The sequence below is a fragment of the Myxocyprinus asiaticus genome, chromosome 3 (assembly GCF_019703515.2).
Source record: "Myxocyprinus asiaticus isolate MX2 ecotype Aquarium Trade chromosome 3, UBuf_Myxa_2, whole genome shotgun sequence".
Classification (NCBI taxonomy): Eukaryota; Metazoa; Chordata; class Actinopteri; order Cypriniformes; family Catostomidae; genus Myxocyprinus; species Myxocyprinus asiaticus.
This window is the reverse complement of record NC_059346.1, coordinates 65519434-65536127: the sequence shown is the minus strand read 5'-3', so window position 1 is coordinate 65536127 and position 16694 is coordinate 65519434. Positions and strand designations below refer to the sequence as shown.

At 35.6% G+C, this 16694-nt stretch overlaps 1 protein-coding gene across 10 annotated transcripts in view; it reads right to left on the bottom strand.

Moving 5' to 3' along the window:
- Positions 1–3433: 3433 nt before the first annotated feature.
- LOC127422739 (nucleus accumbens-associated protein 2-like) overlaps positions 3434–16694 on the bottom strand; it is a 70294-nt gene continuing 57033 nt past the window's right edge. For all 10 annotated transcript variants that reach the window (XM_051666455.1, XM_051666470.1, XM_051666480.1 and 7 more), the window contains 3 exons: positions 12375–12480; positions 10023–10120; positions 3434–8829 (listed from right to left, as the gene is read on the bottom strand). In XM_051666455.1, the coding sequence (XP_051522415.1) occupies positions 8336–8829; positions 10023–10120; positions 12375–12480 (698 nt within the window). In that variant the 3' untranslated portion in view covers positions 3434–8335. The remainder of the gene's footprint in view (positions 8830–10022; positions 10121–12374; positions 12481–16694) is intronic.

Sequence of the window (16694 nt, the reverse complement as noted above, 5' to 3'; positions counted from 1 at the left end):
AAACCTTGTCATATTTATTTGCTAATCTGAGTAAATTTTACATAACTTTTCAAAGCTGGTGTTCCCAGCCGGCACCGTTTCACTGTTGCAAGTTTATTTATATTGTTGATTTTGTTGTTACGTTAAAAGATCTGTTGGTTGTTTCTGTCATCATGTTTTGTGCACCAAGTGTTGTGGTCTGTGCACAGCTCTGTATTAAGAGTCTATCACCTGTTCTGGAAGGTGATGTTATCTTATAGACCAGGGGTTTTCAAACTTTTTACATTTACATTTATGCATTTGGCAGACGCTTTTATCCAAAGCAACTTACAGTGCACTTATTACAAGGACAATCCCCCCGGAGCAACCTGGAGTTAAGTGCCTTGCTCAAGGACACAATTGTGGTGGCTGTGGGGATCAAACTGGCAACCTTCTGCTTACCAGTGCTGTGCTTTAGCCCACTACGGCCACTATATTTGTGTGGATTAACCCCAGAAAAAAAATAAGAAATAATTTATGTGTGATATTATAAAGACATACATTATTAGCTTTTATATTGTTATTGTACTAGAGCCAAAATAAATGATTAAAATAGTATCTACATCGATGGATCGGCCACCGTATTTCCTATCTGTATGGATACGTATTTATTGTCCAATATAAAACCATTGATAGAAACCGCTTGCATAAATCATTGGTTTTTCATACTGCTGCTTTCTTGCTTATGATCAAATAAGCATGAAAATGCTGATATGAAAACTGATGGTTTATTTTTATGATTAATTACGTAAATGTGTTTAGCTGTATTATATTTTTAATATTTTTTCTGTATGTAGTATAAAGAAATACAACTAAATACATTTGATTTTTTTTTACTTGTATTTATCTTTCATTGTGGCTCTCTTAAAATATTGGCCTGTCAACAGATCCAATCCATGTTCAATGGAAATTATTTATTGTTAGAACAATAAATATACTATGGTATCTCTTTGTTCATTTTTAAAGCATAATTCCAAAGCAAAACAGTGATCTGATGACAAAATATGGTGAGTAAGTGGCTCTGGTTTTGGAGTGTAGTTTTTTTGTTCAAATCTTTATTGTATCGGCCAAAAAAAAAAAAAATCATAATTACCCTAATTATCTGGAAAATATTTAGCCTACTTTGTAGTATGTGGACAGCATAGTTTTTTTCTACCAAATAACTGAGTAATGTTAAAATATATAAACCTGAAGATAAACTGAAATGCCATTAATGTCAAATTCAGTAAATATAGTGTGCATAAAACTCTTCTTTCTTTGAAATTTCCCCCAGACCCCAGTTTGAAAACTCCTGTTATAGACTACATAGTATGCATTAAATTTCCCTGTGGAAGGCTTCTGTATGTCATGTTGTACATGAGCAGATATGTGTTTAATGAAATGGCCACCAGCAGATGGCACCAAATGACACAGACTCAATGATGACTCATATGACACAGAATGAAACTGAATGGGATCTCATTACTCATGCCTGCATGCTTTGAAGAGAGAGTATACCTTAAGTCATTGTTGTATTTGCATGTGTAATTAGTTCTTATAAAATGTGAAATGTTCTAATAACATGTTCATTCAAATTTTACTAAGTATATTTAAGTACCACGTACCTCTGATTTGTAAGTTACTGTATTTACTGAAATATATGAGAGCCATTAGACCATATGCTAATGTTGTTATGAATGTCATATATTTCATTAATCTTTATTTAAGCAATTCATTATTCACAATTACTTGAATAAAGAAACAGGGCAGCATTGATCTTCTTTAGGCATGAGCAAAAAAACAAAGGAGAACTGACACAAAATCTGTCAGATAATTACATTCTTGTTTATGACGTGATCCATGTGAAGTCACTTCCTATCAATAATCTTCATAAGGGTTGACTTGGGGACAGTAATTTCAGTAAATTTTCAAGCATTGTAGATCAATTTTGTTTTCCATAGCAAAACGGATAATACCATATTGCTGTATTATTTAAATACACAGAAAGCAAGTATTTCAAATTTTCACAATGAGAATAATTTTATGGATAAGTGCATCTGAAGACATGTAAAGGTTGCATGAATCATTCAAGTGTATCAGATTAAATGTCAAAGCCCATTTCTTCTTTACTGTCACCTATATGGAAGGGACAACATTTGCTTCCCATTCATGACATGACAAAGCAGGTCATAAAGTCATTTTACTGATCATATGTAATAGATAATCAGTAATAATTAATGTTGAAGGTTGTCTACAAGCAATAAATAAGTTGTGTGAACTTACAGTATATTTATATTCACAATCATGATGGCTTTTACCAAAAGAACATCCCTAATAACTGTTTGTAAAAATGGAGTAAAATAATTGTTTTGTGAATGGTATTTTATTCGAAAGCAGACCTTTCAGTATTTTTACAATGTGAGCCTGAAACTATTATAGAGGTGCAGGAGTCCAATATACCTGGGAAGTAAAGATTTTATTTGTACAATTACAATTAACAATGACAGTGACATTTTGCAGTAGACGTAATTGTTTTCTTTTCAATAAAAAGCAGATAAACAGTTTAGTCGCTTATTACTATTCTTTAAGGAAATCATTAGGCTTGCTTTTAAAGCAAAGCAGTGCGGTATGTATTTAATGCCACACTGGGCAAAGCTTAGCAAACATTAGTTCTCCAATCAAAAGTTAGAGTTGTGGCCTGTATATATTTAGTCAGATATGAAAGAGAAACAAGTTGAACAGTTCAGGTGTTCAGAGATGCAGCTAAGCTGAAGTACGGCAAGTGTTTGCAGGATCTCAAATGAACTGAATACACAATCTTCCTCTGATTGTCTGCGCTCGGAGCTCATGGCTTTAAAGGCCCCCAATTCATTTCACCAGCCTGCACACAAACTGTGAGGCGTTTAAAGTGCAGCCATTATTTACAAGGAAAAACACACACAAATGTAGTGCACATGGGACAGAGTCCCATAAGAATTGCTCATTAGATCGTTTTATGGCGAGGGTCTATGGAGAAACAGCATGTAGTTATAGGCAGTTAATTAATGCGGATACTAATCTGAATATTTCCATAAAGACACACAGCATCACAACTGAGAAATATGCAAATACATTACACTATAATGCCAAGCTGTTATAGATACTGTGCTAAAAGGGTGCATCTCATAAAATCTGTCAAGAATGGGTCATATTTCACCCCAAAATAAATATATATTTATATATTTATAATATAATTATTTTACATAAAGGAAATGAAGCCTATTTTTTTAAAGGACCATTGAGATGCACATTATTTTCATGACCGTTTAAAATACGTAATCCCTAATTCTCAGTAGGTTAACTGTAATGCAAAAAATATCTCATTCTCATTACTGTAATACAAAGAAAAATTATTCTCATTGCTATTATGCAAAAAATCTCATTCTCATCACTGTAATGTGGAAAAATTGAATTTTATTTAAAGTATAAAGTTCATTGGTAAAGTACAAGTTTAAGTATAATTTAATTATAAAGGCTGGCCAAATAAATATTATTCCTGGACAGGATAATTTGAATTACAATAATCTGTAATGTTTGTAATGTTTGTAATGCAAAATAAAATATGATTGTCAATACTACAATCATATTTTATTTTGCATTTGTGATGATAATACTTTCACAATGCAAAAAAACATTAAAGGCCCTACAATACGCTTCATTTTCTTAATGCAATTACATTTTTGTCATTTTTGTGGTAAAATATTGACCCGGATTCACCTAAAAAGCACTGTTGTGTTTTATTGACAAGACATTCAATGATTGTTACTGTGATATTTGTAGTTCAGGCACCAGCAAAATAAACACTAAATAAACTTGAAAATTACTAACTTGCAATTATGAACCATTATGAAAAAAATGATCAGAGTTTCAAATATGTTCAGATTTGCATTTCATATTCAGATACAGAATTTGGTTCAGAGCTATTCAATAGTTCTCAAAGGTACACGCACAGTGCTGAACATGACATGAGCCCACATCAATCAGGACCCCTCACACACACACACACACATGCACACACATAAACACACACACACAAACACACACACACGCACACACACATGTGCGCGCACACACACACACACACAAACACACATATGCACACACACACAAACAAACTACACATATTCTCACACACACAAACATGCACACACAAACATGCACACACACACACTCACACACACAAACACACACATGCACACACAAACACACACACACAAACACAAACAAACACACAAACATACACACACACAATACCTCACAGTTGTGCAAAAGCATTTCCATTATATATTAGTGCTGATATTTGGCCTTATTAAAGAAGCTTCTACAATCGAAACAGAGCTCTATAAATGTGCATGTTACATACATTTGGACAGCAATATTACTATTACAACACACAGCTTCCTCATTCTGCATAAATTCAGATCCACCTAGATTAAAAAAATAAACAAAATAGAAGGTTGGACATCTGCACATCTGTCAAAATGTCTGTGTGGGAGTTATGTGTACATAATGAAAGATAGAAAAGATGTGCTTAAAAATACTCATGTAAGAACTGGCCTTGCTGATATTAGTTCATTAGTATATATTTGCACATTTTAATGTTGGGCCAACTATTTCTACCTTTAGAAATGTATTGCAATCCCTCAAAATAGTCACAAACTGCATAAACAATAAATATAACAGGATTGTCAAGCCATGATTAACAGCACATTTGTCAGTTATTGTCAGAATCATCAGGCGTGTTCAAACTAAATTTGTGATAAACAACAAGCAATTGCGTAAAAAAATCACTTTTTTGCATCATTTTCTTCAATGTCTTCACAAATTATTCAAAATAAAGGTTTAAATATTTTTTCCACACCCTAAAAAGGCAAAAATGTCATGGTACATGAGATCAGGTAGTTACAATCGTATCAGTAGTCACAGTAAGGCACAAGTTCTTTAAACTCAGTAACTCACAAAAAAAGAATCAACATCCCAAACCATTACCATAATCATCATGAATCAAAAGAGGCGATTTCTCCCCCATAAAATGGCAATTATATATTTGCCATCGTTATTTGACTGAAAATATTTTTGATTAGGCCTCATATCAAGGTTCAACTGAAGAATGATGCTCCAATTAATACAATTAGACGGCGTTAAATATTGAGAAAACAGCTTTAAGCCCTTCCGAAGAAACTACAAACCTTTAAAACCTTCCAGATTTTCTTAATACAGCACCAATCTGTCTCGACACAAAATATCAGTTAGGCATGTCATCAACATGAACAAATGTATATGGCATTAATTAGGCAATTTAACCCTGACAAAACACTCTTAAAATACATTAGGGCCAAATTAGTGGAACTGGATGTAATTCTTTAGACGATTAAATCATTTTTATTTCCAAATCTACTACAACTGTGACAACACGTCATACCTGAAGATTCTGACATTTACAGTATTGTGTAATGTGCTGCATGGCTGTAAGTATATTCTTACTATTCCAACTTTCATTGAAAATAACATATTTTTTTTGTTTTTTTTTTTGTGTGTGTGTGTGTCATAAAATAGGGTGAATCTCATGAAAAAAAAGAGGATAATTAATATAAAAAATAAATAAAAAATAAATAAAATGCTTTGTTTAAAGAAAATGAAGCCTATTTTAGAACCATTCAGATTTATATCATTTTTTACTTTATTTTTAAATGTAATGCAAAAAAATAATTAATTGCCTGTCAAGAACATGTCCTTGTCATATTTCACCCCAAAATAAAATAAAAAGAGACCTTTTTAGTACCTTTAAGATTTGTTTTTGAAAAGTGTAATGCAGAAAAATAATTAAATTACTCATTACGATATATAATGATATATTATTTAAATGTTAAAGTATTATAAATCGTTATTACATCATTTGTACTGTAGCAGATTTAATTAGAAACATCATTGTATTACAATATTTTTTAAATGTAATTCTGTAAAAAATACTTTATTATTACAGTAATGCGAATCTAATGTGAATCACTATTCAAAAGAAAACATCCTGTCACATTATAGTAATACGTTTTTTGGGGTAAACAAGCTTTCAAGTCACACTGCCAAAAAATATATATATATATATATATATATATATATATATATATATATATATATATATAAAGTTGTGCTGCAAAAAGGCATCATTTACTTTATGCAGAATATAAATTTGTATGCCTTTCTTCTGATTTTATGAGGTGTTTTGTGAGATTCACCCAATAGTGCAATTACATAGTAGTTAAACTGTTTTCTGGAACACACGTCATGTTTTTCAACCACTGAAGTGTAAAATTATTCCACATTTTTTCTCACCTTTAAGACTGTCACAAAATAGACAATAAGACATTGGGAGGCTTTGCTCTGTTAGTGTACACTATCTAGTGCATCATAAGTGACGCAAAACATTCAGGGCACAGAAGCACACGGCAAAGAAAACAACACAATCGTGGTGTGAACTGTGAAAAGAAACACCAACAGAAGGACGACATCGCTCTTGTGTCACTGTGCAACTTTGCAACACTCTCAAGACAACAGTCTTCGCTAGAACCATCGGCCAATCAGAGGGAAGGACACAGCACATATCTCCAGTCACTTTGTACAAACAGTTGATCTGGGCCGCTCCTTTAAGTCATTAAGTGCAAATGTATAAAGCCAGCAAAGTATTTCATACCAGTTTCATTATGAGACAATTTACAGTTCAGAAATATAGTAAAAAACTCTTCCCGGGTCTGTGACGTCTGTAAACTCACAGCATTCTGAGAAAATGGCCACTCCTTGTACGTTAAACAATCTTAAAGTTAAAAGTAGCTGTTTTAATATGGGGGATGCTGATTATAATGCGGATTCTAATCTGAATTTGCATGCAAGCGGTTTAAGTGAGCGCTCATTGCTTCAGCGTGTGTTCGTCACGTCATAGATGTGTTTACTGGTAAAGTCACATGTGTATGTGTGGGTCTGTCGGTTTGTGCATGTCAGTGTTTAGATACTCAAAACACACACAGGCATTATGATTTGGAAAGGGAATATATGAAATGTACAGTCAACATTTGTAAACAAGACAAATGAAGTTAACATTCAAAACAATTCATCAAATCAACAGTAATAAAACCAATCATTTGAGTAAGAAATATGTCATGACATGAAAAACGTCAATTAACGTTTTTTTTTTTTATTTCATTATTTTTCATATGCCTTAGGTTATTCCTCTACATAGTGAGTGAATCTCGTAAAATTTCTCAAGAACATGCTATATTTTAACCCAAAATCAAAAGACAGAAATAAAAAATTATGTTTTACATAAAGAAAATAAAACCAGTTTTTAGGATTTTTGCATTGTGCTATTATTTTCCTGACAATTAAACACCCCCCATCCTCATTTCCATAATGCAAAAAATATATATTATTTAAATTGTAAAGTTAACAAAAAACATAGTATAATATTTATTTACTAATTGTAAAATAAGAAATTATATTTTGCATAAAAATAAAGCCAATTTTAAGTATTCCGATTTTTGCATTGTGATATAATTTTCCACAGTGGGGGGTGCTGTATATATATATATATATATATACACACACACAATATTTATTTGTTTATTATTACTTTAGTATTACAATATAGTTGTAAAATGTATTTGCTTATAAAATGCATGCATTTATTGTAGTACCTTTAATTCATTCTAAATAAAAAATAATTGTGTTGCAGTGATATTTTGAGAATTTTAATCAGAATCATCACTGAGAAAAATGACAAAAAAAACTTGTAAATCATCTGGGAGCATTGTAGTAAAGAGAAACTGGGGAAGAAATATCATGAAAATAATGGCACAATGCAAAAACTATAACAAAAACTACAATATGTCTTTTCTCTCTTGATTTTGGGGTGAAATGTGACTCTAGGCATGTTTTGTTGAGATTCACTCTAGTGCTATATTTGTGCCAAAGTGCTCTGAAGAACGGAACATGCAAAAGCGTTAGATTGAGTTTCACAATGAAGGTCACCCGCTGTGTGTGCCACTGGCATCATTTCATCACAACACCACATGACCGCTGTTCTCGAGCATGTGGCCAACGTTTGCGCCACTGCTCAAATGATTTGATTCACTAAACATATTAATGTCACTGGTTTTGAGCAGTTAACTGAAACATATGCATATGTTTTTCATGCGAGATGCCTGTATGTGTTTGCCGTTCCAGTAATCCGCACTCTCTTCAGTGTGTATTCACATGGTTATGTGAACTGAAGGGGCATGTTTTGAGTCTAGTGAGCAGAGCTAACCAATCACTGCCCGTTTATTCTCAGGCCCTCCTCAAACTCCTCCTTCTGCTGCCTATCAGCAGGCGTGGTCACACTGACCCCGCCCTTGGCTTTGGGAACGACAGGAGCTGTCCCCAATGTCCCATCAGGACTGTCGGTCTGAGCTTCCTCCTCCTCGTCAGGCTCCTCTTCGGGTAGGGGCTCTGGGTCACCTTCGTCCAGCGGTACATGAGTTCTCATTGGTTCTTTGCGCTCGGCGTAGAGCCGCTGTTCCAGGGTCAGACCAGTGGGGAGCAGGTTGTCAAAGGGCAGGGGAATGCCCAGTGGGACCCCGCTCATGCCTAGACCCACACCTGTGGGCACAGAAGAGCCCTGATGCACCTCCATACCATCAGGCAACATGGACTTGATTTTGGGCAGCCAGCGTTTGCGTACGCGCCGCGCATTTGTGCACATGTCAGCTGCGATGACGTTCATCTCACTTTCCTTAAAATTAGGTGCGAAGTTCTGACAGTACACTGAACAGACAAAGAGAATACGACTCATTAAACAGTTTTAAAAGCTGAAAAGTGCAGCAGTGCTATTTCCATGACAAATATTCCTGGCAAATCCAAATTGAAAGGGACAGTTCACCCAGGATAGTCATTTAATCATCCTCATATTGCGTCAAACTTGTATACTTTTATTTTTTCTTCTTCTGTGAAACACAAAAGGAGACATTTCGAAAAGTCAAGAAAAGTATCATAGAAGTAGTCCATGTGACCTGTGCGCTATATTTCGAGTCTTCTGAAGTCGTACAATAGTTTTGTACGAGAAACAGACTGAAATTGAAGTCTTTATTAACTACTTATCTACCTCTCCGCTGATCTCTCAAATTAAATGTGTCACGTCAGGTTTGACATCAGTGTTGTTTGATGCAGCTAACATTCAGCCACGCCATAGACAATTTACTTTATTTGATAGTTGAGGCGGAGAAGATTTTCAGTTAATAACAACTTAAATTTGTGTATGTTCCTCATACAAAGCTATTGTATGACTTCATAAGACTTAGAATATAGCACAAAAGTCATATGGACTACTTTTATGACACTATAATAATTATTTTATGGTGTTTTTTGTCCATATTTGAGCTTGACATATGTGGCTAGAATGAATTTGATGTGGGGAAAAAAAACTCCTTTTGTGTTCCACAGAAAAAGCAACATGGAATATTGAAAGAACATGAAGGTGAGTAAATAATGAAAGAATTTTCATTTTGGGGTGAACTGCTGCTTTAAAGACAGCATGAAATGGCATTTTAATTCCATAATGTGTCATATTTTTGAATTAAACTGAAAAAAATGTAGTCTTTGATTTTAGACAAGACTTAAGAAAGGCAGCATTTTTCTACAACAGTATCTTAAACAATGACATAGTAGAAATTTGACTACTGATTCACATAAACCAATAGCCTGCATGGCGTAGGTGATGTCATCTGAAAAGAAAAGTTGCTTCAGAGGCATAGAAATCTATTTTATGTTAAGGAAAGGTTATAAAATTTGCACTGAAATACACTGATTAATTGTTCACAATAACACCAGGAACATGTACTAAGAATGTAAATAGTTAATGTTAATTTCATGTTTACTTTGAAGTGTTTCACATACACTGATTGATTATAATGAGTGTCCATTTCTAACATTATTCACATCATATATAAAGCATTACATACGTTTGACAGCATTCAGGACTCGACTGTCTAGTGGTTTTCGGCTTGGGTCACTGGTTGAAGATCGAATGCCCGTCCCACAGCTGTTAGCTAATGTGTTCCTGCAGATTCAACAAACAGCCAGCAGACGGCACAGTGGAGACCAAAGCCATCAGAAACTAATCTACTGATATTCAATAGCTAAATAACTTCATATAACATGATCAATCAGGAGTTACATAGACAGCTGTTAAATGGTGAATTGACCCTTCATTCAGCTCCGCTCTCCTTAGTTACCGTCAGATGGGTGATTCTCATGAAACCTGTCAAGTAAATGGTCCTATTTTACTCCAAAAAGAGAGAGAAACAAATAGTCTATTTTTAAGGTCATTTTGATTTTTACATTTACAGTTACGCACATTTTACTCCCCAATTCTCATTAAAGCAATTAATAAAAGATGGTCATTATGATGTCCTTACTACTGCAATGTGGGAAAAAAGTTACATTGTAATACTTAAAAAGATTTGACCTATAATTGTAGTACTCCCTTGGTTCTGCCTTTCATTTTTGCTGATTTTAATAAAAACAGAATTGAACAACAGCACCTTTTTTTACTTTAACAGAGTAAACAAAATACTGTTAATGAGAATCATCATTAAAAAAAATGGAATAGTAAAAGTAAAGCATCTGGATGCATAACGGTAATTAGAATCCTCATTTAAAACAAAGGGAATAGTAAAAGTAAAGTGAACGGGTGTGTAACGGTAATGGGAATCCTCATTTAAAACAATGAGAACAGTAAAAGTAAAATGTCCAGACTTGTTACGGTAATGGGAATCCTCATTTAAAACAATGGAATAATAAAAGTAAAATGTCAGGATGCATTACCGTAATGAGAATCCTTGTTTAAAACAATGGGAACAGTAAAACGTCTGGATGCATTACAGTAATGAGGATCCTTGTTTAAAACAATGGGAACAGTAAAACGTCTGGATGCATTACAGTAATGAGGATCCTTGTTTAAAACAATAGAATAGTAAAAGTAAAACGCCTGGATGTGTTACGGTAATGAGAATCCTAGTTTAAAACAATAGGAACAGTAAAAGAAAAATGTCCGGATGCATTACAGTAAAGAGGATCCTTGTTTAAAACAATGGGAATAGTAAAAGTAAAATGTCGGGATGTGTTATGGTAATGAGAGTCATCATTGAAAACAACGGAAATAGTAAAAGTAAAACATCTGGGTCCGTTACGGTAATGAGAATCATCATTGAAAACAACGGAAATAGTAAAAGTAAAACATCTGGATGTGTTACGATAATGAGACTCATCACTGAAAACAACGGAAACAGTAAAAGTAAAACATCTGGATGTGTAACGGTAATGAGAATCCTCATTTAAAATAATAGAAATAGAAAAAGTAAAAGCCTGGATGTGTTACGGTAATGAGAATCCTAGTTTAAAACAATAGGAACAGTAAAAGAAAAATGTCCGGATGCATTACGGTAAAGAGGATCCTTGTTTAAAACAATAGAATAGTAAAAGTAAAATATACAGACTCATTACGGTAATAAGAATCATTGTTTAAAACAATTAGAATAGTAAAAGTATAGTGTTTGTATGTCTTACAGTATTGAGCATGCTCATTTAAAACAATGGAAATAGCAAAAGTAAAACGTCAGGACGCATTACGGAAATGAGAATCATTGTTTAAAACAATGGAAATAGTAAAAGTAAAAAGTCAGGACACATTACGGAAATGAAAATCATTGTTTAAAACAATGGAAATAGTTAAAGTAAAACTTCATAATGCCTTACGGTAATCAGAATCCTCATTTAAAATAATGGCAATAGTAAAATGTGCTTAAGTGTCCTGAAAATAATGCCACAGTGGAATCTTACTGGTCCTGAATGTAGGTTTCATTTGCTTTATTTCTTTAAAATATAATTTATTTTATGTTTGCATTGATTTAGGGTTAAATATGGAGACATTTTCTTGACAGGTTTTGTGAGAATTACCCAGACAGGCTTTTGCATAGGAATTAATTGGATATTTCCATGAACAGTGTAATTTTCTGCAAAATACAGTAGTAAAATGTAATGGACGTTATATGTGATTAAAAATTGTGGAGACTGCGAATAAGAATGGAGAGAAACATTTACAGTATCATAGTTGCTGAAAGGAGAAAAGCCTCATTTGATTGTTATTACAATTAATATCATTAGTGAACAACTGTTACTTAGTTTGGTACTGTGAAGTCTTTAGTTGCTATCACCAATACTATGACCTGAATCATAAATAAATGACAGCTCAGTAAGGTTTTTAAGGCGGGGCTTTGTAAAAAGGGCAATTTATTTGTTTGGATGTGACAAACCTGTCGAAGAAGGTAGCTAGCAGTCTCCTGAGCAGCACCTTGTGTTTGATACCAGCACACAGGTGACAGTTCATCAGCTGACCTCGGGTCATGAACACACCAGTACCTAACAAAAACACACAAAATACACTTCAAATACAACTATCACCACCTCTTCTGTGTTTATAGCCAGAGAGTGTAAGACTCCACTGATTTATTCATTGTTTTTTGTGATTAAAATGTTTTGATTCATACACTTTCAACAAAGAAAAGCTAAACATATATACACAGAATCAACATTTAACCCCCACTATTACCCCTCCCAATCCCCAACCTGACCCTCAACAAACATTCCTGTGGTCACACATGAGTATATACACACACAAAAATAAAACCCCAAAAATATAATAAACACACACACAATTATAACTAAACCTCTCTCTCCACTGCCCCTCCCCGACAGCCCTCCAAGAATGCCATATAGTTGACCCATTTCCCAACAAACGAATCTAAGTTCCCCAGTCTACTAGATGATACTTCCTCGAAAGCTGCCACTCTCCCTATCTCCGTGCACCACTCCTGAAATGGGGGCGCTCCAGCCGACTTCCCCTTAAAACTATTTGTCTGGTGATCATAACACTGGTTAGGACCCAATTTTTTATGTGTTTATTCCCTATATTGATGACCACCCCATCACCTAAAATACAGAGTCTAGGGCTAAATGAAATTTGAGTGCCCAATATGTCACACATGAAACTCTGAACCTTCAACCAAAATTCTTGGATCTTAACACACCACCAAAAAGTATGGGTTGTGTCTCCATCTTCTGATTGGCATCGCCAGCAGGTGGGTGCGTCTTTAAGACCAAGCCTATACAATCTAGAGGGGGTCCAATAGAATCTATGTAAAACATTGAATTGCATAAGGCGCACCCTTGCATCTCTAGATGAAGACTTGATGTTTTTTTAGAATCCTAGCCCACACTCCCTCCTCCAATACCAAATCTTTTAAATCTTTCTCCCATAACTTCTCTTGAGAGAAGTTGAAGCTCCGTCCCCTAGACTCAGAATTAGCAGGGAGTAATATACTGATTCCTCATGACCTATTCCAAAAGCAGTAATCACCACTCCCAGAGTATCTGCCACTTTAGGAGGGAGTATGCTACTTCCAAGAATAGTACAGAGCAGGTGGTGCAGCTGTAAATACCTAAAGAACTGAGATCTGGGAATCCCAAAATGTTGAACCAAATTTTCAAAGGATCTCAACACTCCACTCTCATATAGGTCACTGAGTGTATTAACCTCTCTCACAAGCCACTCTGACCAGCAGAAAGGGGACTTATTAATACATAATTTTGGGTTCAGCCATATACTCAAGGCAACATTTAAATAAATGTCCAAATTAAACATTCTGGACACTTTTGTCCATACCGAGTGCAAATGCGAGATAACGGGGTGTAACTTAACTTCTCTAATTAGTTTGATAGAAATGCTTTGCAATGGCGAAATAGGGGCAAGAAGTTCTTGTTCAGTACAAAACCAGGGAGGGGCTCTTTCAGGTGGAAGAGACCAATGAGCCAAATGTCAGAGACCGAATGCACAATAATAAAACAAAATCTTGGGTAGACCTAGCCCACCTTTGTCAATCGGCCTATGCAACTTACTGAAATATAATCTGGAACGTTTACCATTCAAAATGAAGGACTTTGCTATGCTATCAAATTGCTTGAAATAAGAGAGGGGGACATCTATAGGGAGAGACTGTAGCAGGTAGTTGAATTTTGGAATACAATTCATTTTAATAACATTAACCTTCCCGATCATAGATAAATGTAATGAAGGCCGCCTGCCCACATCGCTTGAAAACCTTTTTATTAAAGGGTCAAAATTGGGGGGTCAAGTGACGCCATGCGAGAAGCAGACGTGTGAGCGGCTAGCTCTGCGCACTTTGCTGTTTTTTTTTATTATTTTCATGTTATAACCGGTGAGATTCAATACACCCAGTTACATATTTGCTCTTTGAGGTAAACATGGCAAAGAATTCAAAATCCTCAGACTCTGGAGACATTAAAAGTCACTTACGTGTTCAAGCTGAGGCCTCTGATGGACTGCGAGCTGGGGACTCGATCTGGACGGCACGTCGGGAGATGAAATCCAGCGTCAACTATGAAGGTTGTTGCTGACTTGGAGGATCTTGCTGTAATATGTCGATCGATTACGGCGATGGAATTCTCTGAGTTGGTCACGAGAGTGACAGATGTTGAGAAAGGAATCGATTGTCTGGAGTCATCAGAAAGGGAATTATCCGCTAATCCGCCCGCGTCCAAAACAGACTTGGATTTTATTTTGGAAAAACTGGAAGATCTCGAAAATAGGAATCAAAGGAACAATATTCGAATTGTTGGAATTCCTGAACATGAAGAGGGCAGAGATATGGTGAAATTCCTAGACGAGCTCTTCCCGAGTCTGCTCGACATAACAGGCCATAAGCTGGAAATCGAGCGAGCTCACAGAGTCCCGGCTCGCAGATCTGCTGAGGGAGACAGGCCTCGATCAATTCTGGCCAAATTTCTGAGATCATCCGATAAAGATCTTGTGTTGCGCCAGGCGAGGAGCAAAGGAAAGGTTTCTTGGAAGAATCACAATATTTTCTTGTTCCCGGATTTTGCGAATTCGACAAGAGAGAAACATGATCGGTTCAAGGAATGTAAGAAACTCTTACATCAACGGAAGATCGCTTCTGCACTGATGTTTCCGGCCAAACTGAGAATAGACACCAAGGATGACAGCAAAGTATTTATATGCCCCAAAAAGGCACTGGCCTTCATACAAACTATGGGTGAGTAAACCAGTGGGCGTTTCTTATGTGAATGGACTGACTCGCTGTTCAGTCACTCGACTATCTAAGGAAGCTGGGCACCATTTTTTGTTTCTTTCTGCATTGGCTCCGCCTAGCAACTGGAATTTGTTTTGTGGCATGACACTCCAAGAAACTTTTGCATTGACGAAAGATCGCTTTTACACTGAAGTTCCCGGCCAGATTGAGAATGGACACTATGGATGACTGCAAAATATCTACATGCTCACATAAAGGATGTCTTTTATAAAGTTGATGGACTGAGTAAGTCATGATGTATTTTTTTTTATGCGGTCTCCGAGTGAATTTGACTCTTGATCGTCTGAGGAACCGGGACGCCAGTTTTGTTTCTTTATGTGCTGGCTCCACCTAGCAGCTGGAGTTTGTTTTGTTAAATAATATTCCTTCGGGTCAGCTGTGGATGAATCTGATCGTTCTTTGTGCTTACGCCTCCTGTTGGCTGGAGTTTGTTTTGTGGAGTAATTTTAAGGACAGTAGAATGATTACGTTATCTGCTACACTCATAACAGCCAGCTCACTAAACAATTGTCTGTCTGTCCGAGGAAACTGAACGGCTTTATATCAGCTGGAATTTGTTTTGTGGAGGAACACACCTTCAAGACAGTTCTGTCAATGAATCTACAAGTTCTTTGTGTTTATTCTGCCTGTTGGCTGGGGTCTGTTTTACAAAGTATTTTCTGTTATGTAATTTTGCCTCACAAAACCTTTGCAGAAGCACCGTACTTGAGCAATCCGATGGCAAATTTGTCACGGGGGTTCTCGTAGGCGTACATGGACCTTTTGAGTTTAGAGGGATTGACGCCGGTTGGCGCTGTTGTGCACGGGGTTAATGCGCACATTTTTCTTTTTTCTATTTGTTTTGTTCGGGGGGAAGTTCGGGGTTTGATTGTTGCATTAATGGAGAATGTGGTCTGTATAATCTTGCTTTTGACACATGCTTTTGACACACAGTTTTTTTATTTAAATTATATCAATATGTCAGTTGTTAATATGAGTGGATTATCTCTCTCCACATGGAATGTCAATGTGTTGGGGCACCCCATAAAAAGAAGGAAGGTTATTTCTTTTCTTAAGCGTAAGATATATGATATAGTCTTTCTTCAAGAAACGCATCTTTCCCCACAGGAGGCTGAAAAATTTGGGAAAATATGGGGTGGGCATGTTTTCTTTAGTGCTGGCTCAAGTAAGAGTAGGGGAGTCATTATACTGATAAATAAACATCAACAATTCAAATTTCTCAAACAGATTAAAGATCAAATAGGAAGAGTCATTATTGTTTTAGCAGACATTCAGGGGCAAAGGTTGATTTTGGCTAATATTTACGCACCTAACGCTGATGAGTAGGGCTTTTTTATAGATCTTGAAGGGATGCTGCTAACCACTTTCACCCCTCATGATATAATATTGGGAGGAGACTTTAATTTACTGATGGACACAATCCTTGATCATAGTGAAGCAAAAGTG